Genomic DNA, 27741 nt, shown 5'->3' with positions numbered 1-27741 from the left:
TCTATTCAGTTTCATAATATAACTATTGCAATCTCTCTTATTCAATACTATATGTATATATATATATATATATATATATAAAAAAAAGAAACAACAAAAAGAAAAATACCAGTCCCACCGTTCACCGGAGTTTAAAAGTTCCCCGTCAAACCTCCGATTCTCAGGAGTTTGTTCCACCCCGGTTTCTTGTTTCTCTCTACATTACTGCCCTTACCAACCTTCTACATTCCTTTTTCTTTTTCTTTTTTTTTTTTTAAAAACATTTGAAACATCCCTTGCTTCGTGGGACAATGACCAAGTGAATTACCCTTCAATCCGTCAAATCGGATATTGCAGTTCGAGACCATCCGTTTATCCAGAAACCCTCTCCCAAATCACTTTGTGAGACCTGCAAGATATCAGGTACGTCGCAGCAGACCTATGTGGTACCACTGGTTCTGATTCCCCTGGATCCCAACTATACTACAATGATTCTGCCCTTCCCTTCACGTGGATGGGAAATAACCAGCCTAGAATACAATAATTAACTAACTTCTGTTAGCGCAATAATGTCCCAACGGGCAGACCACTCTCCTCCCCATACACCTCCCTCCCAAACCGCGAGATACAATCCCTCCAAGCGTGGGTACCCAGCTCGAGCATCCATCCGTGATGCTTTCCCAGACGTCATGGATAATCCCACGAGAACCAGTGAATCGGGAGATGATCGAGACCCGCATGATCTGTCTCTATCCCCGCAACATGCTACACGGACGTCAATCGTCGATAACATGCTTCTTTCGCTCGATCAATTCGCCCCTAGTTCATCTGTTCTAGATGACTACCGGCTTTTCAATTCCGCATTCGAAACCGACCATAACAGCCGTTACTCGCAAGAATCTGATTCGCATGGCCGATACCGCGGACACACATTCTCCTCATCAATGTCCTCAGAACCGGATTATGGATACGAAGATGGGAATGGCCGCTATGCAACAATAATGGCGACCAAGGGCCGGCGCAGCAACAGTAGCTCTAATCACCAGCCGACACCGAGGCAGATCGGAAACTCGCGTGGTGGTACCGGTACCGGAACCATGCCACGAACAAACACTGCCCGAAAAGGCAGCAAAGGAAGCTCATCCTCCGCCGCGGACTACTCTTATACAATTCCCAGAGCACGAACGGATCAAGGCTTGGGCCGACGCTCAGCCAGCTTCGATTGTGGGCCAAAACGAGCGTTCGCACCTTATACTGATTCCAGTGTCGGTCAGGACTCAACGCTGTACGACGATCACTATGCTGCACCTACCCCGAGCGTTCCGGCGGGACCGCGAAAGGTTCACGATTATAATAGAACACCAACAACTGCTGCCGCGCGGACACCGGTAGCATCGCGGCGGAATAGTATAAAATCTGCTCATGCCCCTCAGATTCGAAAAGTTCGGCCTGAAAACATTGGTACAGGGACCATTAGAGCTCGGGACAATGACTTCCAAAATATGGATGATACGGAGCTTGACCCCCTCCGGCCATCACGGCATCGTTGGATCCTCCTGCTCCCAGCCCGACCATCTCCTATAACAAGCCGGCCTTTCCTCCCCCAGAACCAACGGCAGCTACCACAGTTTCAACCAACATCCCAACCAACGTCCCCATCAACCATCCTGCTCCAAGCACAAAAGACCGCCCGGGCTTCTTCCGGCGTGTCTTTGGATCAAAGTATCCGTCCCCTGTACCCGCAGATGCAGCAAGTATAAATGCCACCGATCCATCACACCCACAAGAAACCGAAAGGAGAGAAATCAATGGGACTGCTAGCCCGAAGGCACGACCTCAGCAGGCAGCCAAGAACTCTGCAGGTGCTTCTCCGTCCTCCGCTCGCACAGGACCCCATCAGGTCGTGAATAAGAAATCTTCGTTCTTCCGTAGACGGAAGAGATCGGTGCCTGACCATGCGCCTCCACCAATTGTAATTCCTCAACATCTTGCACCACAGACCATAGATACTATGGTGGCTCCAAGTCCCGTGAGCAGCCTTCGGCAGGTCATGAATCCTTACCTCGACGAAGAATTAGACCAGAAAGAAAATGCAGACTGGGAGGCCAAAATTCGACAACCGGCATTTTTACAGGCGCAGAAGAAAAGAGAAAGTGTTTCAGCTCCCGGGGCTCCCAAAACGAAGCCTTCTCTTCAGCCATCTGCTGCCTCTCGTGGCCAAGACCTCTCGCCCCTTGCAGAGAAGGATCGATCGTCGAATGGCGAAGCCTCCACAGACAATGCCTTGCAGGAGAAGTCTCAGAATGTTGCTGCTTCTGCTACTCTGTCCCCCGTCGCGGAGGACTTTTCGCGCAGAATCAAACCACAGGTCGATATTCCTCAAATCAATGTAGCCAGATTAGCGCTTCCATCTGAGGACAGGGATTATGAATCTCCCGTTGATTCTATATCAACAGCATCAAACTATCAGACTGCTGCGAACACCCCACTTATTGAGCAGGAAGAGTCTCAAACAGAGGATGATACCGATGATCAGACAGACGGACCTGGTGAATCTATTGAAGATGGCCCTACGGCGGCAGACCGTGAACAAGCTCAAAGGCTCTTCGACAGCCAGGATCAGGTGGTAGGCAACGAGCCTGCTGCCGCTTGGCTGGGTGACCCGGGTCGGGCAATGGTTCGCGAAGCATACATGCGACTGTACAACTGGTCTAATCTCAACATTGTTGCCTCGCTTCGGGCTCTTTGTGATCGTTTGGTGCTCAAGGGAGAAACTCAACAAGTGGATCGAGTGCTGGATGCCTTTTCGACTAGATGGTGCGATTGCAACCCGAGTCATGGCTTCAAAGCTACTGATGTTGTCCACACCATTTGCTATTCTATTTTGCTACTCAACACTGATCTGCACTTGGCCGACATTGATTCAAAAATGACTAAATCCCAATTCGTTCGAAATACCATGCCCACTATTCACCGAGTGGCAATGGATGCCGCACCGGAAGGATTTGAGACATTACGTCCAATCAACCGCTCCAAGACCCAACCCCATGAAGCGCACTCTGCTCCTGCATCCGCACGATCTGCAACTTTTCCTCCAGAAGTCACCCACAGCTCGTTTAATAACGAGGGTGATGCCAATGTCGATGCTGGGCCTTTGGTCAACACACCATTCACTGGAACAGTGAGAGCCTGGGAGCAACAAGTTGAAACGGTACTGAAGGAATTCTACACCTCCATCCAGAAGCAAAAACTGCCACTGTTCGGTGCTCAACCAGAACGTGAAGTATCTCGCATGTCGTCCAACAACTTTTTAGGCCCCTCTAGCGGTACCCTCCGTAGGAGTCCCAGCACAATTAGCAAGAGTGGTTCCGATATCTTCCCTCGCGGTCGTTCTGCCAATTCAAGCCATGGAGCTGCGCGATGGTCATCCAAACCCCGCTCCCGGGCTGGGAGGCTTTATCCTCCGTCGATGATGGGCTCCAGCCGTACCAGCCTAGACGACCAATCATCTGTCTGGACTCCGACTGGGTCGAGTACCTGGAGTAAATATTCTTTGGGCAAGTTCACTTCAGCGTCTGTGGACTCTTTTGGCTCAGACTTCCCTCGTGGCGAATACCAACAATCTATTGGTTTTGCCAATGCTCTGAGTCAGGCCATAATCAGGGAGGACTCTGCTCCCTCGGTATATAGCTATGAGGAACCCGAGCGAACGACCCCTCTGCTTGAAGATGACACGTTGGCTCTAGCCGGAGCTCCGTGGGCTAAGGAGGGAAGCCTGAAGCATAAGCATCACCTAGATGCGGTGGACAAACGGGCGAAGGACCGGAACTGGAATGACTGTTTTGCGGTCATACAGCAAGGCTGGATGCGTCTTTTCTCGTTCAACAACTCCACCAAGTCGATGCGGCAAAAGGCTAAGCAACCCGGCGGGGTTATAGTCGGTGGCGGCAACTGGACGGAAAATGCAGAAGAGCTTTGGAAGTTTATGCTGCGCCAAACCATCGCCAGTGCCTTACCATCGCCTGGATACTCCAAGTCTCGTCCTCATGTCTGGGCCCTGAGTTTGCCTACTGGGGCGGTTCATCTCTTCCAAGCTGGAACGCCTGAGATTGTCCGAGAATTTGTCTCAACGGCCAATTACTGGAGCGCGCGACTATCCAAGCAACCACTGGTAGGAGGCATCAGCAACATTGAATATGGATGGAGCGACAGTGTCATTAACAGCGCGCTGATCGGCGGTGAAAGTCGATCCCCGCCGCCTTCGTCAGGCGCACGGCCGAGTATTCAAAGCTCCATCCGAAGCTCCATCGATCATCAAGGCGTGCGACCCCGACTTCCCGCCGATCGGGTCAACATCAGTGACTGGAGCCCACCGCAGCAAAGTATGGTCGCCTCCAACTTGACAGAGGAGGAACAGTGGAAGGCTCTGCAGGCATATGTGCAGAACGTGGAGGATGATCTCTCTCGTCACAATGAACTGCGTTCGGCGATGAACCTTGCATTCTCTCCACGCCACCCCAACGCCGCTAAAGCCATGGCAAACTGGGAACGGAAATCATCATATCTGTTGCGTGAGATAGTTAAGTTCCGCACATATATTGACTCCCTACGCAACGCCATCGGCTCCAAAGAAAGAATTTTCGCTTCCACCAACTACTCTCAAGAGGATGGGGAAGCAACTATGGAACCCACAGAGTCTGTAGCGTAATTGCAGACTCTTCTTTTTCCTTGCCTTCGAATGCACTGGCTGTACTCCCCCCCCATATCCCCTTTCTTCTTCTTTTTCTTCTTCTTTTTTATGTGACTTTTGTTTGATACAACTTTGTCTAGTATACCTCCTTTCCTTCTAATGTTCTGTGATGGCGTGGATTACTGATTATTCCGTTTAATGCTTGGGACGGTGATGTGATGCTATGGATACCATGATTGTCGTTTTTACATATGAATATCATCGATTTGTATATGTCCTATTTCCTTCCAAGTTGTATATATGTAAACTGTATAACTAGTTAACCTTCTAGTTAACTAGTCTGCTTAACTATGTACAATGAAGTGATATACTTGTGGTTGTGGCATTAATGTATTTGGTGGTAATAGTGCGTGACAATACCACTACATAATTGTACCTGGCCGTGTCCATTACCATTGTATACTAACAACTTGCTCTTGCCCGATGACTTTCCAATATGTTCGAATATTGCAATTTAGACCTTTTCACTCCTTGATTTGAATCTCTCTCTCTCTCTCACACACACTCTCTCTCTTTCTTTCTCTCGTCCAACTTTTCTTAACTTGATATACTCAAATACCACAATGAGCGCTCATTCGCCGATCGAAGCGGGTAGCGAACTGCAGGGAGTGGATACCCAAACACCGGGCGTCATCTCCCCCGTTACAACTACAGTGCGCACCCCCTCTGTGTTGGTATTCCAGACGCCAGATCAGACATTGAATGATCTCAGTTCAGAATACTTCATGGCAGAGGACGTACCGGGGGTCTCCCCCGAACTCAGTAACCCACTCGGAATACGCGCAACCTCCTTCAGAGCCGGAAGAAGACCAAGACCAAGACCAAGATCATGAACATCAACATGAAGACCCTGAATTTACCATGACATCGACCCAACTAGATCTAGATGATCACAGCTTTATTCCTTCCTCCGTCGATCGCGACGAGAGCAGTCCATTCCATCCATCGAGCGAAAATGGCGACCACGAACGCGGCAACAACCAAACCTTAATCGAAGAGCACGAAATGCGCCGCAAACTGATGGACATTGAGTCGAGCTTTCTGCCGGAGCCCTCAACAATTGACGTGGCTGCGACCGGTCCTGCTGCTGGCGCGGATGATACCTACTTGGTTGGGGTTCCAAAGAATAATGTTGCAGACACCACACAGGACTCCTCACAGCTCTCATTCATTCAACCAGCCGAGACAAACCCGATGGAAGACGAGGGACACAGCGAGGAGGAGCGGCCGAATACGAATTTGGACTCGGCGCCCGACCCTGCAGAACAACATGCGGACAATTCCTTGCTTGACTCCCTCTCCTCGTCACCTACGGCAGCTGCAGCGCTACGCCGAAATCAATCCACATCGTCCGATAATGCGCGAGAAACCACCCATCTCTCTCAGGATGAGCGCCCCTTTAGATCGGAATTTTCTATGGCCGAGAATGAATCGCAACTCACTCCCTCGAAGCTTCGAAACACCTCCCGCAGCCTGTCGCCCGGTACGTCGCACCTATTTAGTGATCAGAGCGGTAGTGCTACTGGTAGTCGTAGAGCCAGCCGACCCAAGTACCTGACTAGTCGACAATCAGCCCATCGTCTCTCACATTCATCGGTCGCAAGTAACAACACTGAAACAACCAACAGCGATGCCACACTGGGCGCAGACTATGCTCTTCAAACCGGAGGCGCGACATCTGACAGCTATGGAAGCTTGCACCCTGGAAGGCGTGCGCAAATGGCTAGGACAACTAGTCTTGGTAGCATGGCATCTGGGATCTCCGGGTACAGCGAAGAAAATCCACTGGAGAAGAGAAATACGCCTGGTCCAACAGATGGCGGCCTACATACGCTGGAGGAGGAAGGCTCACCACCGCATTCTCGTGCCGATCCGGTTGAACACGAAGACACCTCAACACCAGTGACGCCAAAGGCGAAGCCACAGGACAGCAATGTTCCTACGGATACTGCAATTGCTGAGCGGGTTAAAGGCATTCAAGTTCCCACCACCTTTGCACAACGGTTCCGGGAAGACTTCCAAGCATCCCCGGAGAAGCGTTTAGGGGCCTCGACCCCTGCATTTGCGAAAAGTGGCCGGAACTTGACCCTCAAGGAACAGAGCAGCACCATTGATCGCCTGGCGAAGGAGAACTTTGACCTGAAAATGCGAATCCACTTTCTCAATGAGGCGCTGAACAAGCGATCCGAGGAAGGCATCAAGGAGATGATCTCGGAGAATGTTGAGCTCAAATCAGACAAGGTCAAACTCTCAAAGGACAACCAAAGCCTAAGACGCAAGATTCGGGACTTGGAAAAGCAAGTGAAAGACCATCAATCGGACAAGGACTCTATGGTCAATCATGACCCCGAAGGATCAGAGGAAGGTGATCGCGACTCGCCCCAAGATGAAGAGATTGTCTTCCTACGCGAACGGGTTGAAACATATGAACTCGAGATGGAGCGTATGAGGTCGGAAACAATTGCACGAGAAAGTGAGAAGCGACGGTTGGCCGAGATGGTCAAGTCGCTCAGCGATAATCGCGCGGGAGAGTCCGATGCAGGCGCGAGAGAAGAGCGAGTAAGTCAAAGTCAGATAGGCACAAAACAATCGGATCAAGCTAATAAGATATGCAGGAGATGTGGAAGGATATGCTCGACGCGGAAACCTCAGCGCGAGAGCAAGCCGAGGAAGAAAATCGAAGACTCCGGGCTGAGTCGATTCGTTTGCGGAGTGAGATGTATTCCGTCACAAAGCCTGGCCAATACGACTCTCTTTCGTACACATCTGATAGAGATGGCAACCGAGTTCCCACCGCCCCCAACAGCACGCTTGTGGTAGAGTTAGGGCTCCTTAAACAGGAGAACGCAGAGCTAAGAAAAGAAGTTAGTGCTCAGACTTCAATGCTCACATCTCGCAACCGAGAAAAGGAACGCCTTTATCAGGAGATCGAAGAATTAAAACTCGGAGAGCGTCGTCATGTTGGCCGGTCCATAGCTGGAGATAGTATCTTCGACCGTTCTGCCTCACGCAGTCATATCCGTCCATCTTCCCAGGCTAGCGACGGAACAGGTATGTCACGCAGCGACATGGACCGCGATGAACTCGAAGCCCGGAATGGACAACTCCGGGACCTAGTATCCACCCTGAAGCTTGAGAATCAAGCCATCCGAGCCGAACTTGAGGACTATATTGGAGAACTAGAGGCTCTTGACAAAGCATACCAGGCTGATGTTGATCAAGCGGAGGAAGAGATGCAAAATTTACAGCAAGAACGAGATCAGGCCGTGCATATGGCGAACGAACGAGATGCCGCTTTCCAGGACCTGCGGGCCGAAGCGCAGGAAGAGTTGGATACACTCGGAGACGAACTCGATCAGAAGATTGTAGAGTGCCAGCGCATGAACGAGGACCTAAGAAATCAGGATGAAAACCTCAGGGTTTTGCAAGCCGAGATGCGGTCTGCCAGCGAAGGCATCATCCGTCTTGAAGAAGACGCGCAGAACAACCTGGCCGCATACAAATCTGTGCAACAAGAGCTTGAGGAGACCAATCGCGAGATGGAGTCTATGGAGAAGAGCCTATTTGAGGCCAACACCAAGGTGCAGCGACTGACAGTGCAGATTGAGTCAAGCCAGAATGAAATTGCTTTCCTTCGTGAAGAGCAAGACGGCGATAAGATCCGCATCGGAGACCTCGAATCGGATCTCAAGAACTACCACATGAGCTTGGTCAGCGAGAAAGAGAAGACTAGAGAACTCGAACAGCGCTTGGCAGACGAACGTCACCAGCGAGAGGTGGTTGGAAGCAAGGAGAAGCAAGATGTTCAGCGTATCATGAATGAATTGAACCGCGAAGCTTCAGCCTCCAAGGAGGAGGTCCGACGTCTAAAGAAGAGCCTTTCAGCCCAGGAGATTGAAACCTCCACCTGGCGAGAACGGTTGATGGACCTCGAAAACAATTTGAGAGAAACTCTAGGTGACCTCAGCGGCAGTCGGTCTAGCTTGATCACCAATATCATGAAGCTGCAAAAGGAACTCGAGTCGACCGCCCTTGACTTGGAGAGCATCCGCTCGCAGCTAGACGAGAAAGAATCTCTGCTTCGAAACCGTGACGCTCTGCTCGAGAGTCATGGACTTGAGTCACGCAAACTCTCGGAACTCTTGGATCGCGAACGGCATGCGCGCCGAGCTGACAAGCAGTCGTTCGAATCGTCGCTCAAATCTCATCAGCAGGCATCCCGGACCATTACACAAAGCAATTCCCGCATCACAGATCTGGAAAAAGCACGGACCGAGGACCGCAAAAGATATGCATCGCTAGAACAGCAATTCAAGGACCAGCTTAGTGAGAGGAACGCCATGTTCCTTAACATTTGGAAGAGAATATCGGGGCTTTGCGGGCCGGACTGGGCGCACTCCAACAGTCTTATCAATGGCAATCTTCCGAGCCAGGAGGTCATTGGTAATATTTTGTTCTGGCCGGGTTTCAGCCGCAACCTTCTGCTTGCAATGAAGACTGTCGAGGCCGTGATGGCAAGTTTCAAGACTCGCATCAAGAGCATCGACCACGAGTTGACTAAGCGTTATCATACGCTTGAGCTGTCATATAACGGACGGATCAAGAAGCTCGAGCGCCTCGAGGAGGCTTTGAAAAATATACGATCTGATCGCGGACAGTCGAGCTCCACTCCGGAAATGTCTAAATTGCGTGGCGAGAACCGTCTGCTGAAGGCTGAACTCAATCTACTCCAATCCAACTCGCGAGGACAGGGTCCTGCATCTGCGGCTGCGGCTGCAGTCATGGCATCGGGACCCCGATCCCCTTCTTTGGCGTCAACAGCAGAGTCGGAACGATCCTTGGGACGTTCTAGCTCAACGGTTGGCACTGAAAGACCTCGCCCCGAGAAAGGCCTCGCTCGCGCTGCTACGGGACTTCCGCAGCCCTCTCACTCCTCTTCTAGCAGCACACTGACCAACAACAATGCTGGCACAATGATACCACGCACGCGTAGCTCGCACAGTGGCTGGGATGGTGGCGATGAGAAATGGATCCACAGGCTGCATGAGCTGGAGAAGCGACTCAAATCTGAACGTGAAGGTCGCCTCCTAGACCGCAGTGGCGCTCGCAAGCGACTCGAGGAGCGCGATGCCGAGAACCAGAAACTTCGAGATCAGCTCAGCCAGGAACGTACGCGGCGCGGACCTTCCGGGACCGTTGTAGATGGCGGCAGTCGCAATCGCCCTTCTGTCTCAGATGAGGCTCCCAGCTCCAGTGAAGGGGAGGGCATCACGGTCGACATCGAAGTTTGATTTTGTTGTCGGTTTTCTCCTGTACTATATATACCCCACCGTCTGTTTGTGTTTCGCTTCCACATTACACTTATCGCATATGCTTGTAATGATCATTTACGAGGGTCAATGAGATGAAGACAGGCGTTTTATTTATTTATATTCGGGAACATCTTTGTTGATGGATTGTCGGTTTTTCTTCATGTTTTTTTTTTTTTTTTTTTTGTGCATTTTATTTTTTGTTTCGTTGTACTTTATACACGTCCATATGCTCTATCAAGACGATTTCGATCTTTGTATGATACATTCCCCGTCTACCGCAACGATACCTTGAGCGAGAAATCCACGATCCCCGTACCCTGGTGGATTGAGCTGGTAGACAAGATATCGACATCGGCACAGACATACGCCGGCGCATTCTCTTCCGTCAACCCACCACTCACCTCGATTAAGAACGCCTTCTTCGAAGCCCATTCGCGCTTCAGCTGGGCTGCAGCCTCCCGCACCCCGTCGGGGGTAAAGTTATCCAGCATAATAATATCAGCCCCAGCGCCAATCGCCGCATTAGCCTCCTCCACACTCCGACACTCAACTTCGACCTTGGTCGAGAACCCCCCAGTAGCCTTGGCCGCCTGCACAGCGCGCGGGATCGCCGCCGCAATAGACTCAATTGATGACGGGTCCGCAACACCGCCGTCCGCCGCAGCCCGATTGTTCGCGCACGCCCACACGTGGTTATCCTTCAGCATGGTCATGGAGCTCAGATCATGGCGGTGGGGATCGGCACCGCCTGCAAGCATTCCATATTTCTCCACCAGCCGGAACCCAGGCGTTGTCTTCCTTGTACCAGCCAGGGTACCTTGCCATCCCTGCGCACGCAGCGCAGCGAGCATGGAGGCGCTCTTGCTGGCGATGCCCGAGCAACGAGCGAGGATGTTTAGGGCTACGCGCTCACCAAGGAGGATCTTGCGGATGGGGCCGCGGACGGTTGCGCAGTGCTGGATTGGGGTGATTGGTTCGCCTTCTTTGATGTGCCATTCGATTCTAAATGGGTTAGAGAGGCTGGGGCCTGGATGGAGGAGTAGGGGGAGTTGGTGGGGGGCTAGGACACTTACGTGCAGCCTAATTGCGAGAAGACCTCGTCGAAGAATGGTACGCCTGCGACGATACCCTGGGAGGTTGATCAGTTACTGTTCTTCTCAGACTAGGTGGGAATGCCGTGTTATAGATTCTGTTGCTTTACCTTGCTCTTTCCTAGTAGTCGGGCCTCGCCTTCTGACTCGCCGACGACAAAGCCGCCATAGTCCAGGCTAGGGCAGTCCTCTTCCAGCCAGGATGTTATGAAGCGCTTGTAGTTGCCAGGCAGTAGATGGCGTAGATCTCCATGAGCCGAGGCCATTGTAAGTAGATTTGGAACCCCGGAATTAGATCAAGTATTAGAGAAATACAGTGTGTATAGTCTGTTGATCTGCGCGTTCGTACGAAGTTCCCCCGCGCGGGGGGTGAAGAGGCTCGGGTTGGCCCGGTCTCCGATTGTGGCCGAGGTCACGTGGGTATACCAAAATGGGTTTATAATAAACCACACCCACACAACACAGTTATAGTATACAACAGTTTATATTATTGAGTACACCAATTACATATACAATTCCAGGTACGCATTAGGCTAGTATACACAAAAGAGTAAGCCTAGATACAATATAGTTTTAACTACATATACCCGTAACTCCAGTAAAGATAAATAGTAAATAGTTAATTTGTACTCCGTACTATAACCACATTCCGGGAATACGGCACACTAAAAAACCAAAAAGGATCGTGACAATATTCTAGTGGGGATTCTTCTGGAAGAGAGCGGGTCGGATGAATTGGGTATACATACATACTAGTTAGTTATATAGTTACATACTAATACACGTAGAACATCGAAGGAATTCAAATCCCGCCTCTTAGAAACGGGCTGCCGAGGATCCGAGTCGGAGATAACTTGGGTCGGCTTCGGCACCTGTTTATTTTTTTTTTTTTTTTTAGGAAGAAATACCGTTGTATAATAATCCAATGCCTAAGTGTCCACTTATTTCCACTTTCCACTTATTTCGAATGTAAATAGGAAAAATACACTTTATGTACTGCTATGTTGTATACCACTGGGATCAAGCCTTCCATGCCTTGTAAACAGTCTTGCAACCAAACAACTGACCCTTCTTCAGCAGAACCGTAGACCGCCACTCAGGCTCGTTGATCGCATTCACGAACCGGCTAGGTTCCACACAGAATCCAGCTCCCTCATGGTGTGCCGGGCCACCATTGATCGACGGCACATCGATATACTTGCCAGTGTAGAACTGGAAAGCAGGCTCGGTGCTATGCACCTCGAGATGCAGGCCCGTGCTTGCGTTACTGAACTGCGCCAGGCGGCGTAGCGGTAAGCCACGAGTGTCGAGTGGGATCTTGCTGGGATCGGACTCCAGCACAAAGACGTCGTCAATGTGTGCGCCCGTTGCGGCGAGTGTGAACGAGGATGTTACATCGCGGGGGAACTTGGTGATCCCTCCTGAGGGGATACCCGTGGTATCGAGGGGCAGATAGTCGTCGGTGGCGAGTTGAGCGGTAGTGCCTGAAATATCAGGTCCATGGCCGATGTTGAAGTAACTGTGAGTGGTGGAGGGGAAACTTGGTCAGCCGGGAGGGGGGAATAGGTTCTCCAATTTTCGAGATTGATGTCATCAATTTCGAAGGGGGAATATCAAGGATCTGGGTCTTTACCTATGGTTGGTGAGGTTGACTACAGTCTCCTCGCATTCATCACCAATGAATTCCACCTCATACTCAGCCGTCAGGATGGTCTTGGCATCACCCTCTTTACTGGCGGTGTACCACACGCGCACCTCGACAGTACCGGGGTACCCCTCCTCACCATCTCTGCAAAGGTACTTGAACAACAAAGCGTCGTGGCCATTGCGCTGAACGGTGTGGGGACCGTCAAAAACGCGCTTACCCCAACCCTTCTCACCCCCATGCAGGGAATTGGGGCCGTCGTTTTGGGTCAATTGGATCTTCTGGCCATTCAAGTCCTGAATCAGGCCATCCTTGATACGGTTTGCAACGCGGCCGATGGTGGCACCATAGTGCGGGGAGTTGTGCTTGACATAATCCTCCTGCGTGGGGAAACCCAAAACGATGTTCTTGTCACCGACCCGGAACTCTTGAATGATGGCGCCTAAAGGCAAGAAGGTGAATGCAGCTTGTTCGGCAGACATAATGAGGGGTTTATTTATTTTTTGGGGAGAATAGGAAGAAGATTGAGAAAAGTATGGAGAGTATGGAGAGTACGGAGTAGAGAATGTAGAGTAACTATGTACATTTCATTTTTAAGGGACATGACGTTACAACCCCGCAATCTGCGGGATCTATCACCGACAATGACACCTTGCAAGAAGATATTTTGTTTGTTTAGCATAAATGTTGATATTTAAGGTGTTAAGGGGTATGTTGTTGGCCTGGAGGGTCCCTGGTTTTAAGGTGATTAGGCTAAAAGAGAGGGAGAGGGAGAGGGAGAGGGAGGAGAGAGAGAGCTTTGAATTAGCCGGGTTAGGGTTCAAGTTCAACCCGTGACCCGTTGACCCGTGACCCGTTGACCCGTCGATTCATACAACATACAAAAAGCTCCCGGACTACCTGGGGCCACCTGGGGCCATATATAGTTTTGTATAACTAACTAACTACAACATATAATATGACTAGTTATCCAAGTCAAAAAGGTAAGGCTGTATTGAATTGGTATTCCCCCAGAAATTTCACAATACACACGGGTACTCCAATATAATCAACGCATAAAACCATAAAAGCGGACATAACAAATCGGCGTTAGGGTAAGCCTGCATCCGGTCGGAGGAAACGGGCCCCGGCGTCCGAAGGGATCTATACCCCGGACTCGGTTCTGAAAGAAAAAAAAAAAAAAAAATAGGAGACATGCCAAGGTTTTTATTAATAATTGGCAGGTACCTAAATATTAAGAGGGTTGGCATTGGATTGGCACTGGATTGGCATTGGATTGGATTAACAAATGTATTAAGATGTATTTGATGTATTAGGCAGGCATTTTCTTCTTAAGTTGACAGCACGTTGGATAACTGGGGCTGTGTCAGGGGTTGCGAGACCGAATACGATGTATACGAATACCTAACTAGTTATACGATTATAAGTAGTTCTACTACATAACTAACTAATATTGTAGTATTCTAGTAACTATTCTAGTATTCTAGTAACTAAATACAATAAAACGGTAAATCGGGATTTCGGCGACTTAATGGTTTTGGTCTCCGAAAGGGTTAGCAAGCAAAAGAGGTCTCTCACGTAAGCAGCAAAAATCGCTCAAATGTGGAGATTTCGGAGAGAAGAAGGAACCTTAGGAATTAGATCCGCTGAGTCAGAAGATCAATAATCAAATGAAAAATCAAATTCATAATCAACTTGATCTGGGCTGGGCAGAGAAAGAAAGAGAATATTAATACTATTATAATAATAATATTATTTATATTATTTGTTGTATATATTATTATAATAGTATTAATATTCCCCTTTGGATCAATATTAGTCATATTCAATGAATCAAGACCCCTGGAGCCAGAGAGCCCAGAGCCAGAGAGCCCAGAGCCATAGAGCCCAGAGCCATAGAGCCCGAGAACTTAGGGAGCAAATCGGCATTTTCCTCCGCCAAAGATCTTTTCGATCTGAAACGGTACCTGGGCATATATGTTGTATATGTTGTATATAGAGATAGAGAATGAGATCATTTCCCGTTTTGGATGGTGTAACGGTGACCTCAAAAACTTCAATTGAAAAATTGGAATTCGAATTAGAAGAACCAGAATAGACGCCTCCTTCGAAACCCCGTTTTAAAACTCCAGAGAAAATAACCCCAAAAGACAAAAAGACAAAAGGCCGAAACTCCAAATCCCGAAGAAATAAAAAAACAAACCCGGTACACTATACAAAGGTGATTAGGATCCCAATTGCGCCTGAATCCAGTCAAAAGAGACCTTGGGGGAAAATAGCCCCAGAAGAGAAGAGAGAGAGAAAAGCAGAACATGTATAGTATACATGCATCACGTCATACGGCGTTAAAAAAAAAAAAAAAAGGTCCAAAAGAAAGTAACCTTCCCCCCAAAAAAAAAGAAAGGAAGGAAAAAAAGAATGATAAAAAAAAAAAAGAATAAAGCTCAGATCGAGGTAATCTCCGTAGGATTGGGATTGAGGAACTGGTTGAAATCCTCGTAGTCATTCTTGGAATCAAGATAGGACCCTTGAGACAAGCAATTCATAGGTACCTGACGATTGAACATAGGCGATGATAACTGTTGGTCGTCAAAGGGCATATTGGAGTAATCGGCCGTGGACATCAAATCCATCTCGTCGAAAGGATTGAACCCGTTACTAGGCCATTGTTGTGGACCTTGCAAGGCCAATGGGTTGACCACCCCTTGCATGGACATGGGTTGGGCGAATTGCGGGGTGGTGGGCATCTGAGGTTGATGAGGCTGCTCGGTCTTGATAGGCGCACGTGTCGAGGGACTATATGTGGGTGGCGTGGGCGGCATGTGTTGCTGGGAGAAAGCATCGGAGGAGAAGCGCGAGCGAGGCACGGGGGACTGAGGGCTATCGGAACCACCGTCGGAAGATTCCTGTCGTTGCATGCCGGCATTGGTGTGCCATAGATCCTGTTGTAGGGCTTCGGAATTTTCTTCAAAGCGCTCACCCTTGGAGCCATCGAGGGCGCCGAGGCGCATAAGGAGGTCGTGAGTAAGTGGGTGACCGTTGGGTTCGAGTTTCAGGTGCTCGCCGGGCCAGCCTTCGCCTTCAATGTTGCGTCGATAGAGTTCCTGGAGGCCATTGACAAGCCAGGATTGTTGCTGTTCGAGCATTTCAACGTATCTAGAACGGGGGAAGATCGCTGGTCAGTGGGGGTGGTTCTTTAGGGTTGTGAATATAGCTCTATAGCTTACCCCTTCGGGTACACTTTGTCATGCGCCTTCTTGCGCTCTCCAAAGACACAGATGGCATTATCTGCACGACAACGGGAACAAGGGCTGGATCCATCACACTGTCCGGGTCAGTGTATGTTGGGGACGATTGCTCGTCTTTTTTTATATTTTACATACCTTGGATTTCTTCAAACGACACCGATCGCATGCTTTGCATACTCTTTTACGGACATTGCTGTCGGAATGCGAATGCTCGGAGGTTGGAGTTGATTGGCGAGCTGCCATGATTTAAGTCGAAATTGGTGATATAAATAGAGAGAGAGAGAGAAAGAGAGAGAGAAAAAAAAGAGAGGGTATAGGTATAGTAGGGGAATTTGACCCTTAGCTATACTACCAAAGCTCTTTAGGATCGACGTCAAATTGGGGGATCAATGATATAATGATGTTAACAGATCATTCAACAGAAACTGAGTTCAGTTAAAGTAGACGGATGCAGGTAGGTAATCCTTGGGACCAGAAGAAATAATTTGAGAAGTATAATATATCCCTGGTGGTATAGGTAACAGGTTGGAAGAGTCGTATATGAAGTAATAGAGAAAAGTAACAGTTCCAGGTCACCATGGGAGTAGATGTGCATATATAGGAATTTAAAAAAAAGAGGGGACCTTTTCTAGTTTTGGATTTATTTATTATTATTATTATTATTATTATTTGATTATTATTTGATTAGTTATTGAATTCGAGTCATGGATTATAGTCTCCCATAGTACGAGTTGTCAAAAAAGAAAAAAGAAAAAAAGAAAAAAGGATCGGATCGAAGATCATAAAATACAATACGAATCAATTACAATGAAAAATACAAGGATGACTCGGCATTTGCTGACGGAACTCGGAGACTTGGAACTGACGTATATCCGAGTGGACTACATTTCCAGCCACACAGATTATTGTATATTTTATTATAGGATATAGGATATAGATATAGAACATAACTAGAATATAGAACATAGATATAGAACATAGATATAGAACATAGAATATAGAATAGTTTTACTACCAAATACATAAAAACAAAATCATAAATATGAATCCATATCCTTGGCAGCATAACCCTATGTTGGATGTACAAAATAAATAAAAAATAAAAAATAAATCGGCAAGCCCATGCCGAATTGCATGTTGCACCCGAGACTCTTAGACTCTTCATTATATTATGTTATTCCGAGGCATCGGGTCTCTACAAGGTATATGTTGAAGTATGTTGTACTCCGTACTCCGTAGTTTACAATATACCACCCTAATCGGGGATTACAATTAAATAAAAGAATCTGGTCATTTTAAATGATTCATCACCCTACAATATATAGTCTGACAGGGCTATTACCAATTGTCCAGAGGGGGAAAAAAAAAAAAGTCCATGACGTGACCATTTCGAGCCTAATAGGGAACTATGTCCCTTTTGAGAATATACAACATCGTAACTGTATGATTAAAGGGCTAGACCAATTTGTTTTCTAGAAGATATATCCTGTTTCTCTTGATGTTTCCTATATAGTTCCTATATTTCCCTAATTCCCTATTTCCCCGTAAACCATTTCTCTCGGCTGATATTCCGTGTAGTTTGAAAGCTTAGCTCAATACTTACTGCATTTGGAAATATGTGACGACCAGGGCTAAAATCCTATCAGATCTTATTAATCCAATTAAATCCAATTAAATCCAATTAAATCCAATTAAATCCAATTAAAATCAATTAAAATCAATTAAATCCTATCAGATCCAGTCAATTTCAATTCTCTCAACCCGTGGGAACTCGATCGAGCATCATCTCTCGTATTTGGCGGAGGCGTATTCCGAGTCCATTCACCCCATTCACTTCATTCACCCTAATCACCCCAAAGGTGGGCTTTGGGTTCCTTCATGTGTCTCTACATATATGACAGGGTATGGTATAATATCTACATCTTTTTAATATAATATACAGCCTCATTATCCATCAACAAGAGCAGTGAAAGCACCAGAGCTGACAGACACAGCACCCCCGATAGCACTTTTCACGGGGTACCTTATGTTTTTCGGTTTTCTGAATTTCACTCTGTTCCTGACCCTGTTCGCCCTTTGGTTCCGTTATCTTCCGGTGTTTGATAAACTCCCATGCCCGACTCCGACGAGATCGGGTCTCGCCTGCAATTGCGTCTACGGTGGTTGTTGGCAGGGAATTGTGCGAGGACTCGGCGCACTGAGGAAGCGCAGCGTGTTGGCCATGAAGTTGGCGGGCTTCGACAACGCGACGGACTAAATCTATCCAGTCATTAGTTCTACACACACACTCTCTCTCTTTTCTCCTTGCGGACATATCATACGGGCAAAGGTCTCCTCAATGTTGACTGTCTCGCGAGCACTGGTCTCCATAAATCCACAGCCATGCTTGCGTGCATACTCGAGTCCATCGCGGGATGTCACCACGCGATTATCCTTGAGATCGCATTTGTTGCCCGCGACGATCTTCACTGGCGGTGGCAGACCGACCTGGCCGATATCTCGTACACCGGATTTCTTTCCCAACTCCTGGCGCAGTCGCTCGTTTTCCTCGACGCGTTGCTCCGCCTCCATATTGATCATGTCCATGAAATGATCCAGCGTTTCAAGACTCGAGGGGTTGGTGATATCGTAAACTAGGAGGAAGGCGTCCGAGTTCAATGTCATGGCAGACCATAGCCCCCGGTACTCCTCCTGGCCTGCGGTATCGGTGATGGCAAGGACGTAGGGGCGGCCATCGACATTGCGGGTGACGGAATAGGAATCCTCTGGGGGCCCGATTAGAATTGGAATGGCATCGATCGGATGGGCGTAATACCGATAGTTGGATCATATCTAGAAATGAGAGTATTAGAGAGATTTCCCAGGGTTAATTCGGGGGAGAAAGTGCTCACTCGTGAACCCATTGACTACGGACCAGCCGCATGGTGATGGAGGATTTACCTGCATCCACGATCTGATCAGATCTCGATCGCGCGAACCCCGGAAACGTGGCACCGAATCACGGAGTCAGGATATTCCCAGGAGATAAAAGAAACAACATACCACATCCACCATCTCCGCAGATGGTGATTGAGATCTTGTCCATGGCCAATGGACATTGGAGAGATAGAGAGAGTGAAGAGGGGGGGGAATTGGTCCCGAAGGTAGGGGTTTATTAATTATAATAGGGGGTTTAATATAGGTACTAGTTAACTATTTAGTTTGCTATGTAACTAACTAGTTATAGCCCTTATTAACTAGTGATATGTCTATCTCTCTACCTCCAAGTACCTCATAATGCCATTATTGAATTACTCTCTCTCTATAATTGTCATTGTGAGACATCTGGGGTGTTTTTTTGTCTGATATGAACGTTGGCAATACAATAACACTACACACATAATTTCTACAATTCATAATATATAGAATAGAATAAAGAGAAAGAATAATATATATATATATATAGAACATAGAATATAGAATATAGAATATAGAATATAGAATATAGAATAAATATACGAAGCGTATAAGAGATCTATTGGCGAGTGCTTCCCCACATACATTTGTACATTGGAGACATCAACTCTCTGTCTACACCTCTCTCTCTCTCCCTCTCTCTCCCCCTCTCCCTCTCTCTCTTCTTTCTTCTACAAATATCCATCATATTCACTTTTCATAAACATCCACACAGATCCAATATTTAACGCGAACTTCCGCTTCTGCCCAGGTTGTCATCCTGCGGGGCGATGGAAGTCGGTCTGGGCCCCAGATATTTCCATCATGACCAACATGAACAGCTTCAATTGGGAATATGATGATGAACAGGGCTCACACCCCCAAAACTCTTCATATACAACCTTTCTCAACCAGGGTAATTATGCCTTCGGTGCTATGCTATCCCAGGATGCGGATCTGCCTCTTCAGAATTTCGCACGATCACAGCCTTCGGACCTGGAAGAACCCAGGTCTAATGCCATGTTCACATACGACGGGCTTTCCACCTCGGGGATCTCAATGCCAATGAATATGAACGCCACGAACGCCTATACCTACAATATGCCAACCACCTACTCGGCCACCACCATGGGAATGCCTCTGCAGATGGATCATTCACAGTTTCAGTCTACATACCCACCCTTCCCACCCTCCATGACGATACCCCATTATCCCCAGACCGCTCATCCAGCCCGCAATGAACTATACGATACAACCACCAACTCGACGGCCAATTTCGAGGATTCCGACATTTCAGGTCGCACGAGCATCCGGTCACATGCGCAGGTGCAGGTGCAGGCGCAGCGGGCCCAGCGACAGCCTCTAGAGCGCCGCCTGCCTACTAGCCAGCCGTACCGTGGATCGCAACCGGTGGCTATCCAGCCCAAGAAGCCCGTTGCTACCAAAGGTGAGTTGCGTGAGTTGCGTCTGTGCCTGGCACTCCCTGTTTATGACTGACGCGGGAACGCGCAATCAGAAGATTTCTCGCCGGGCTTTTCCAAGCCCGAGAATGGAAAGACTGAACATACCGGCATATATTCGACAACTGGCTTTGACGTGCTGGGAGCGCTGGTATGTCGCCGTCGTCTCCTTTTTTTTATTATGGAGAGTATCTGACGATATATACCAACCTTGTTCAGAGCCGTGTGGCTATGCGACCCAACCCTAAAATTAACATTGGCGCAGTCGATCTCTCATGTGCCTTTGTTATGTGTGATATTTTGATCGAGGATCATCCGATCGTTTATGTATCAGAGGCCTTTGAACGATTGACCGGCTATACTAAAGATGAAATCGTTGGCCGGAATTGTCGATTCCTTCAAGCGCCCGACGGCAAAATCAACGCTGGCGCTAAGCGGACCTTTGTCGATGGACAAACTGTCCATCGGCTACGGTCAACTATCGACGATCGCAGTGAGATCCAGGCTAGTATAATTAACTACCGCAAGGGTGGACAACCCTTCATGAATCTCATCACGATGATCCCCATCCAGTGGGACTCGGGTGTTTATCGGTACTACATCGGCTTCCAGGTCGATCTGGTTGAAAAACCCGATGCTGTGAGGGGAAGAAATCCTGGTATGCTTTGCTGCATTCTTCGTGGCGAGTTGCCCCCACTAACATTGTATAGATGGTAATTACAGTATTAACTATCGGCGCGATCAGCTGCCACAGTATATAGTCCCTCCACCAGATATATACTCCTCACGACCAGACCTCGGGTTGCGATATGGCCATGACGAAGTGACTACCATTCTCAACGCCATGCGTTCAGCTGGCAATGATGTCAACCGGCACTACCTGGATCGTATTCTGGTTGAGAATACCGATGATGTGATCCATGTGCTTTCATTCAACGGCGAATTTTTGTATCTCTCGCCCTCTTGCCACAAGATTTTAGAGTACAATCCGGTCGAGCTGATTGGCAAGACCCTATCCACCATCTGTCATCCCAGTGATATTGGGCCTGTCATCCGTGATTTGCGGGCGAGTACAACAACCGCTCCAGTGAGTGTTGTGTATCGTATCAGGCAAAAGCACAGAGGATATATGTGGTTCGAGAGTCATGGCGCGTGGCACATCGACCCGAACCAAGGCCGGAGGCATCTTGTCATGACTGGCCGCCCACGACCCGTCTACACCTTGGATCGGATTGCTCGTCTGGGCTCATCCGCCGCGCTGGCTGAGAATGACGTCTGGGCCAAGATTTCTTTGTCTGGTGTCATTCTATTCGTTACGACCAAGGTGAAGCCGGTGCTCGGCCGGTCGCCTGACGAACTAATTGGTAAAGGCCTACAAGAGATCATGAAGCCCGAGGCTGGCGGCACTGTCATAATCACACAAGCCCTGGAGGCAGCCTGTGGTAGACAAGGAGCTAGCATGGCCACCGTTACGGGCAGCCACGAAGAAACGGATGAACCACCCTCATTCAAACACCAAATGTGGCACAAGAAAGGCCATACTATTTCAGCGCTTACCACTTTATACACGGGCGACGCACAGGAGGGAATCAAACCCACCTTCCTCGTCGCCCATATTCAATTTGCTCGATCCTCCCCTCCATCCGCCCGCGCTGCAGAAGACAGTAGTCTCGCTACGCTTACCGGCACTGCACGCAACACAACGCTTACCGTCAATGGCCCCGTCCCCACCCAGCAGTATGGTGCCCTTGGTCAACACATGCCCGACTTATCCAACCTCGTCGGCCGCAACGGTCTGCCCACTGGCAACCGCAGGATATCACCCTCTGCCGACCCGGTAACCTTCTTTACAGAGCTCAACCCCACCCGTGGATCGAGCTGGCAGATCGAGCTGCGTGAGCTAGAGAAACAGAACCGCACCCTGGCCGATGAACTGCAACGTCTGTTGGCTCGCCGCAGGAAGCGCAAGCGCAAGCAGGGTGCTATGGCGGTCGAGAAGTTTTGTGCCATGTGCAACACAAAGAACACCCCCGAGTGGCGACGTGGTCCGAGTGGAAACCGGGACCTTTGCAACAGCTGTGGTCTGCGGTGGGCGAAGCAAATCCGTGGCCAGGCGCAGGCGCAGGCTGCGGCTTCTTCGTCTATTACGGTGGACTGATGGTAAGTAAGTATATCAACTGTTTCTCTCTTTTTTTTTTTTTTCCTACATAAATTGATTTCCTTCTCCGTTTGGGGGTTGGTTTCTTGATACCCCTCCGTTTGACTGTCGATCGACACATGCCACTTTTGAGCGCTTGGAGTTTTGGATTTTTCATTCTCGCATGTCTTTTCAGATGCAGTCTTGGAAATTGAATGCAGAAAAAAAAACATGTTGGCTAAGACTGTAGGCTTTACGGCTAGTAATGACAGCCAAAGCTTGACAAGAACAAGAACAAGCTCCTTTATGAGTCGAAATGTTGGAATATAATATAATACAAAGGAATCCCTATGAAACATCTACTGTCCAAGCAGGGGCCTCCAGCAGTCTGGTCTCCAAAACCTACTGCTTCTTGGACTTGGAACTGTTTCCACGAACCGCCAGCCACTGCTCCAACCAGCGCCTCTCCAATTCCTCCGTCCGTTTTTGATCTTGAGTGCCATAAGAAACATCTACACCACCGCGTTCCTCAACTGCGATTCGCACCTCAGTAGCATTCATAGCCTTAACCCCTCCACCCATACGAATCATCCCATCATCAATAGCCAGGTACTCGACATATCGCGCCAGCCGAGGCCGGTAGATCAAACCAGCAAGCGACTCGCCCGCAGTCTTGTCATGACGCTTAACTAAACCAAAAACCGCACTGGCACGCAGCACATCAGCGGAGCCCGCATCAGCAACCCAGACAGGATCAGCAAAACGCCCAGCAAGCAGGGCCAACTGCTCCGCACCGCCCGCCTTGAGCAAATGCACTGACCGATCCTTATCCCCAGCAACAAACACATCCAGCGCCGCGAGTTTGCGTGCCGTAGCAGCAACGCGCTCCTTCTCCACCTGCGAGGGCACACGGCACGTCGCGGGCGTAATGGCAGAGCCGAAGATCGGGACGATCAGGGGTGTGAACTCGCCGCAGACGATCAGGATCAACGTGAAAGGGATCATGCGGCGGACATCGCGGGCAGAGCGACGAACGAGCTGGAACTGCGCGCGGCCGAGCTTGGATTCTTGTGTTATTGATGGTGCGCTGCGGTTGTTGTTGTGTGTGCTTGTCCGCGGCGGGGATAGAGGGATATAGGCGGGTAGGCCTAGTTTTCTCCGTAGAGGGAGTGAGGCGCGATAGTTCCGGTAGACATTTTTCAGGCCCGTTTTGTAGAAGGTCACGTATGCGCGGCCGAATTCGATATAGCGTTTTAGTTTGTCTGCTGTGCCTGCGGAGGAAGGTAGAGGAGAGGGGGTTGCGACGGGAGCAGGGTGTGTACTGATTGGGGCATTTATTTCGGATTTGGAGGGGACTGAGACGGTGGTTGCTGGAGGAGGTGATGGGGAGGGTTGGCGGGATTGCTGGCTCGGGGCGGAGGTTGAGAAGAGCTGGGACTGCGCGGAGATGGGCAGTAATTGGGGTCGGAGGTGGGAGTGGAAACGAGAGTGAGTCCAAGGTTGGAAATGAGCGTGCAAGGCTCGCTGGCCCCGAGTTATGCTGGCCATTGTTGAGTTGATGAGAGAAGATGAAACCCAAGCTGATGGCTGCGCATGTTATCAGTAGCTGACACCTTAGGCATCAATATCAAGATGCGAGATGTTCAGGACCAAGAGGGTTTGGAGTACCAGGGGATCCTCATATTACAGTACTTGAGGGCTAATGGTTTGATTATAATATCTCTCATTGTACTGGCTTGAAGAAAAACGGAATTCGTTAGAAGCTGCTATATATGCTCGAACTATTTTGTAGGGTAAATTAATGTACACCAGTTTGAATCCAAGACACCATCTATTCATCTGCGCGGATCTCAATGTTTTCGATGAGCCCATTGCCTAACCGCGCAATCTCATTCAGAATAGCAGTCTGGTTGATTACGACCTGGCCCTCGGTATCACCTGGGGCAGTCGAGTACGCTGTCTTCAGATTCCAGGTTCGCGATTTCAGGGTCTGCGGGTTCCAAAGGCCAGCAATCACTGCACAACGATCGTCTCCGTGGAAGAGCAAGATATTCTGGCCGTAGCAGGCTTGTACATCACAGACAAACGACTTGATGGTCTGCATCATTCCAGCACGGGGCTCGGCCAAGTTTTTGAACTTGGGTGTCGAGGAACCGCCGAACAGCTTTGGGCGAAGATGGATGACAAAGTCGTAGGGAGCAAGCGAGGTATCAAACAGCTCGGAAACATCAATATCGTGGGGCTTGCTTCGTAGTAGGCTTACTGCTGCTTTGGTCAGGCTGGACATCCGAGCAGCCACAACCTTGGAGGGCATCTCATATTGGGTCCAGGTCACCCCTTCAGTATCGAGGTCAGAGGCGACGAAAAGGGCCAGACTGTTCATCGCGGGGTCAATGCTGCGCCAGGCTGTGAACCGAGTGCGGATATTTTCCGTCACTTGTGGGGTCAGATCACCTCCTAGGTCAACAACGAACGGCTCCTGCTGCCAGTCCCACCGAGAGAGGGAATGGAGAGTTCTCAGGAATCCGGTCATGACAGATGAAGGACATTCCCAGGGGTTAGGCTGAGTGAAGGTGCGAATTACCAGCAACTCGATCAACTCGTCGCTGATCTGGGCAGTAAACAGGTGGGAATTAAACCATTGTTTGGTAAGACGAATGGTGGGCGACAACAAGGGGAAGCGTGTGCACAGGCTTCGGAGTGCCTGTGTCAAGCGCGGGGTTTGAACAAATGTCTTCTTGTAGGCGAAGAGAGCATAGGCGGCCTCTTCTCGTTCCCGGGGACTCAGATTTCGATCCTTGAGATTGCGCTCGAGTAGAGTTTGTTCACGCTCGTGGTGGATCCTCAACCGGAACAACACGCCAGAGGAATGGGGGACTTCCAAATACGCATTGTTGATCACCTTGCTCGATTCGTTTTCGAGGCCTACACGGCAAGACGAGGCAGCACCCGATGATTCTAGCGAGTCTCCAATTTTCAAAAGGAATGCAACCTTGGTCATTTGGATAGCGGCGAAGTCATCAGGCCAACGCGAGGAGCTTTCAAACTGAAGAACAACGTCGGTGGCTCCTGTTGGTCTGAGGGAGGTATAACGAAGAAGCGAACTGGCCGGCGCCAAGTGACGAACCTCCAGTGGCACGTCATCCATACCGCGAATAGATCTCTCAAGGTCCTTGAAGGCATCGTCGATTGACTGGAAAGCAGGGCTGGAGTATGCCAGTATGCCATCGCCATGCTCTTTGAGGAGCTCGTCATATTCATCACCAACAAATCCGAATTCATCGGTAGTGATCTTGAAGTGCCGTTGGAGTATGTACTCCAAGATCTGGTAGATGATAGATGTCTCCGACTCGTCAGACCACACAAGACTCTCCAGGATGCTGCCATCCTTGAATCGTCGAAGCTCCGACTTTTCACCCCAGAAAGCTTGGAATGAAGCAGACTCCTCTTTTTCTTCGGCAGCCGGGCCGTGGTCGACAATTCGTCCGACATTTTCAGCATTCAACAATAGTCCTACAGACACACTTTGACTTGACCGTTTAGGCTGCTTGGATTTGACTGACCACGAATCAATGGCGTGGCTCGCAATAGAGACAAGTTTGACTCTGTCTCCCAGGGCCCGGGAGAGAACATTATACAAAGCATTCTGCTCGTGAAGAGCGCGGAGTGTGTCTCCATTGAATGACTTGGGGAATGAGACCAGGCGGTCAAATCGGAGAGTTGGCTCGTCGACCTTGAGAATGAAAACCCTATCGAAGTTGTCCTCTCGTGACTCATTGAGCATTTTTAGGGTGATGGCGGCTTCATGACGCAGTGTTGTGTATGACCAAGGCGTCATTTTGTAAAGAATATTCAATCCTCTGCGGCCATCAAAGACAACAGGTACCCCGGAAGGAACTGGGACCTCTTGGCCAAAGAATAGAGGAGTTGTCAAATCCCTGCCGGCCAAGAATTGAATGGTGGCCTTGAAAATTTGGTAGCAGCTGTATGATGGCAGCAGGACCGGTTGTCCAGTCGGACCACCACCTTCAAACAGCAAAGACAGAAGTACAGTCCATTCGAAGCCACCAAAGCCTCCATTCTGGAAGGGGGTATGGAAGCCTCGTTGTTGCAGCCAAGTGCGGCCAAGAATGCATGCATCACTGAAAGAATCGCACTTTTTGGAGGCCGAATAGATAGACTTGTGATAAAGAGATACTGTGGCGTCGGAACGGAGGCTGGCATTGTAATACGAGGTTGGTTCGCCGACCTCCGAGTTATTGGAGCCCTGGCGGATATTGCTTTTGAGCGGAAGCGTTCTTGTGATCGGGAAAAACGTAGGGTCGATTGCGGTCAGAATTCGGATTGCAGGCACGGACGATCCGGCTTGACGCGGTTCCAACAAAATGAGAGGACGGAGACTGTCTCCATCCTGAGGACCAAATTTGATGTCAAACCCAAGGGTGTGCGCGGTGTCTTGAATCCCAGCGGCCACGCACGCGATATAATAGGCCCGCTTGTGGAAGTATCTGAAGTTGACGTAGTCCTTCTCCTGGAAAAGCGAACTTGGCATGGTGACTGCCAGATCAATTGGACGCGACTCCAAACTGCGAGCGCCTGTCTTGAGCGCAAAGCTACCTACCACATTGATGTTTGCAGGCTTTGCGTATGCCATGCTGTACTTGACATCCTTGCTCGGCCGAGGCTCAGGCCATGGAACCACCAGACCAGAAGCACGTAGCTCCTTCTCGGCATCGGGGACAGACTGCGGAGACCTTCCGGGCAGGCCTTCAATTGCGGTTTTGATTTGGTGTAGTGTTTCCTGAACCTTTGAGAGTTGCTTGCTGTAATTAGGTCTCAATCCCGCCAGTAGATCGTCCATTTGCAGCTTGAAGAAACTAGACTTGTAAAAGCCGCTGGCCATTGCAAGCTCTGCGGAGCGCTCATCTTTGCCTCGAGTCGGGTTTCGCTTCTCGGTCAATTTCGATGTCTGATTTGTTGAAGAGCTAGTAACAGCATTCTCCGGTGAAGGACTAAGCTTCCTGCGCTTTGATGTGTGGTCCGACATTTGGTGAGCGTAGCAGTTGTTAGTCGGAGAGGCCGAGATTTTTTTTTTTGCGGCGATAACGGTATTGTATCTGATACCGTATGGCTGACTCATCCGTAATTTATCCGGTACCTGGAGCCATCGCCGAAATCGCAGGTG

General features: G+C 49.3%; 9 protein-coding genes across 9 annotated transcripts; 3 read left to right on the top strand and 6 right to left on the bottom strand.

Annotated features, from left to right (window-relative positions):
• Positions 1–548: 548 nt before the first annotated feature.
• N7516_010356 (Sec7 domain protein) lies at positions 549–4687 on the top strand (the record flags this gene model as incomplete). Its single annotated transcript, XM_057223075.1, has 2 exons — positions 549–1524; positions 1587–4687. The coding sequence occupies 2 exons, from the start codon at positions 549–551 to the stop codon at positions 4685–4687; spliced, it is 4077 nt and encodes a 1358-aa protein (XP_057070296.1).
• A 605-nt stretch (positions 4688–5292) lies between these two features.
• N7516_010355 (putative anucleate primary sterigmata (ApsB)) lies at positions 5293–10020 on the top strand (the record flags this gene model as incomplete). Its single annotated transcript, XM_057223074.1, has 3 exons — positions 5293–5491; positions 5526–7288; positions 7345–10020. 3 exons carry the CDS (start codon positions 5293–5295, stop codon positions 10018–10020), a joined length of 4638 nt encoding a protein of 1545 aa, XP_057070295.1.
• A 293-nt stretch (positions 10021–10313) lies between these two features.
• Positions 10314–11398, bottom strand: N7516_010354 (nicotinate-nucleotide diphosphorylase (carboxylating); the record flags this gene model as incomplete). The annotated part of the gene is made up of 3 exons (XM_057223073.1): positions 10314–11043; positions 11115–11170; positions 11243–11398. The coding sequence occupies 3 exons, from the start codon at positions 11396–11398 to the stop codon at positions 10314–10316; spliced, it is 942 nt and encodes a 313-aa protein (XP_057070294.1).
• Positions 11399–12152: 754 nt separating this feature from the next.
• N7516_010353 (aldose epimerase family protein) lies at positions 12153–13259 on the bottom strand (the record flags this gene model as incomplete). The annotated part of the gene is made up of 2 exons (XM_057223072.1): positions 12153–12651; positions 12766–13259. The coding sequence occupies 2 exons, from the start codon at positions 13257–13259 to the stop codon at positions 12153–12155; spliced, it is 993 nt and encodes a 330-aa protein (XP_057070293.1).
• Positions 13260–15221: 1962 nt separating this feature from the next.
• N7516_010352 (Zn(II)2Cys6 transcription factor domain-containing protein) lies at positions 15222–16268 on the bottom strand (the record flags this gene model as incomplete). The annotated part of the gene is made up of 3 exons (XM_057223071.1): positions 15222–15933; positions 16005–16102; positions 16161–16268. The coding sequence occupies 3 exons, from the start codon at positions 16266–16268 to the stop codon at positions 15222–15224; spliced, it is 918 nt and encodes a 305-aa protein (XP_057070292.1).
• Positions 16269–17979: 1711 nt separating this feature from the next.
• On the bottom strand, positions 17980–19110 carry N7516_010351 (putative RAS small monomeric GTPase; the record flags this gene model as incomplete). The annotated part of the gene is made up of 5 exons (XM_057223070.1): positions 17980–18284; positions 18347–18790; positions 18841–18857; positions 18917–18965; positions 19068–19110. 5 exons carry the CDS (start codon positions 19108–19110, stop codon positions 17980–17982), a joined length of 858 nt encoding a protein of 285 aa, XP_057070291.1.
• A 674-nt stretch (positions 19111–19784) lies between these two features.
• On the top strand, positions 19785–22577 carry lreA (uncharacterized protein; the record flags this gene model as incomplete). Its single annotated transcript, XM_057223069.1, has 4 exons — positions 19785–20415; positions 20476–20570; positions 20639–21077; positions 21130–22577. The coding sequence occupies 4 exons, from the start codon at positions 19785–19787 to the stop codon at positions 22575–22577; spliced, it is 2613 nt and encodes an 870-aa protein (XP_057070290.1).
• Positions 22578–22958: 381 nt separating this feature from the next.
• On the bottom strand, positions 22959–24104 carry N7516_010349 (uncharacterized protein; the record flags this gene model as incomplete). Its single annotated transcript, XM_057223068.1, has 1 exon — positions 22959–24104. The coding sequence occupies one exon, from the start codon at positions 24102–24104 to the stop codon at positions 22959–22961; it is 1146 nt and encodes a 381-aa protein (XP_057070289.1).
• A 283-nt stretch (positions 24105–24387) lies between these two features.
• N7516_010348 (rRNA-processing protein UTP22) lies at positions 24388–27603 on the bottom strand (the record flags this gene model as incomplete). The annotated part of the gene is made up of 1 exon (XM_057223067.1): positions 24388–27603. One exon carries the CDS (start codon positions 27601–27603, stop codon positions 24388–24390), a length of 3216 nt encoding a protein of 1071 aa, XP_057070288.1.
• Between the last annotated feature and the right edge of the window lie 138 nt (positions 27604–27741).

Source organism: Penicillium verrucosum, assembly GCF_028828655.1.
Source record: "Penicillium verrucosum strain IBT 35672 chromosome Unknown utg000004l_segment0_segment0, whole genome shotgun sequence".
NCBI classification, from domain to species: domain Eukaryota; kingdom Fungi; phylum Ascomycota; class Eurotiomycetes; order Eurotiales; family Aspergillaceae; genus Penicillium; species Penicillium verrucosum.
Note: the sequence above shows the minus strand (reverse complement) of the source record. Positions and strands in the feature narration are given on the sequence as shown.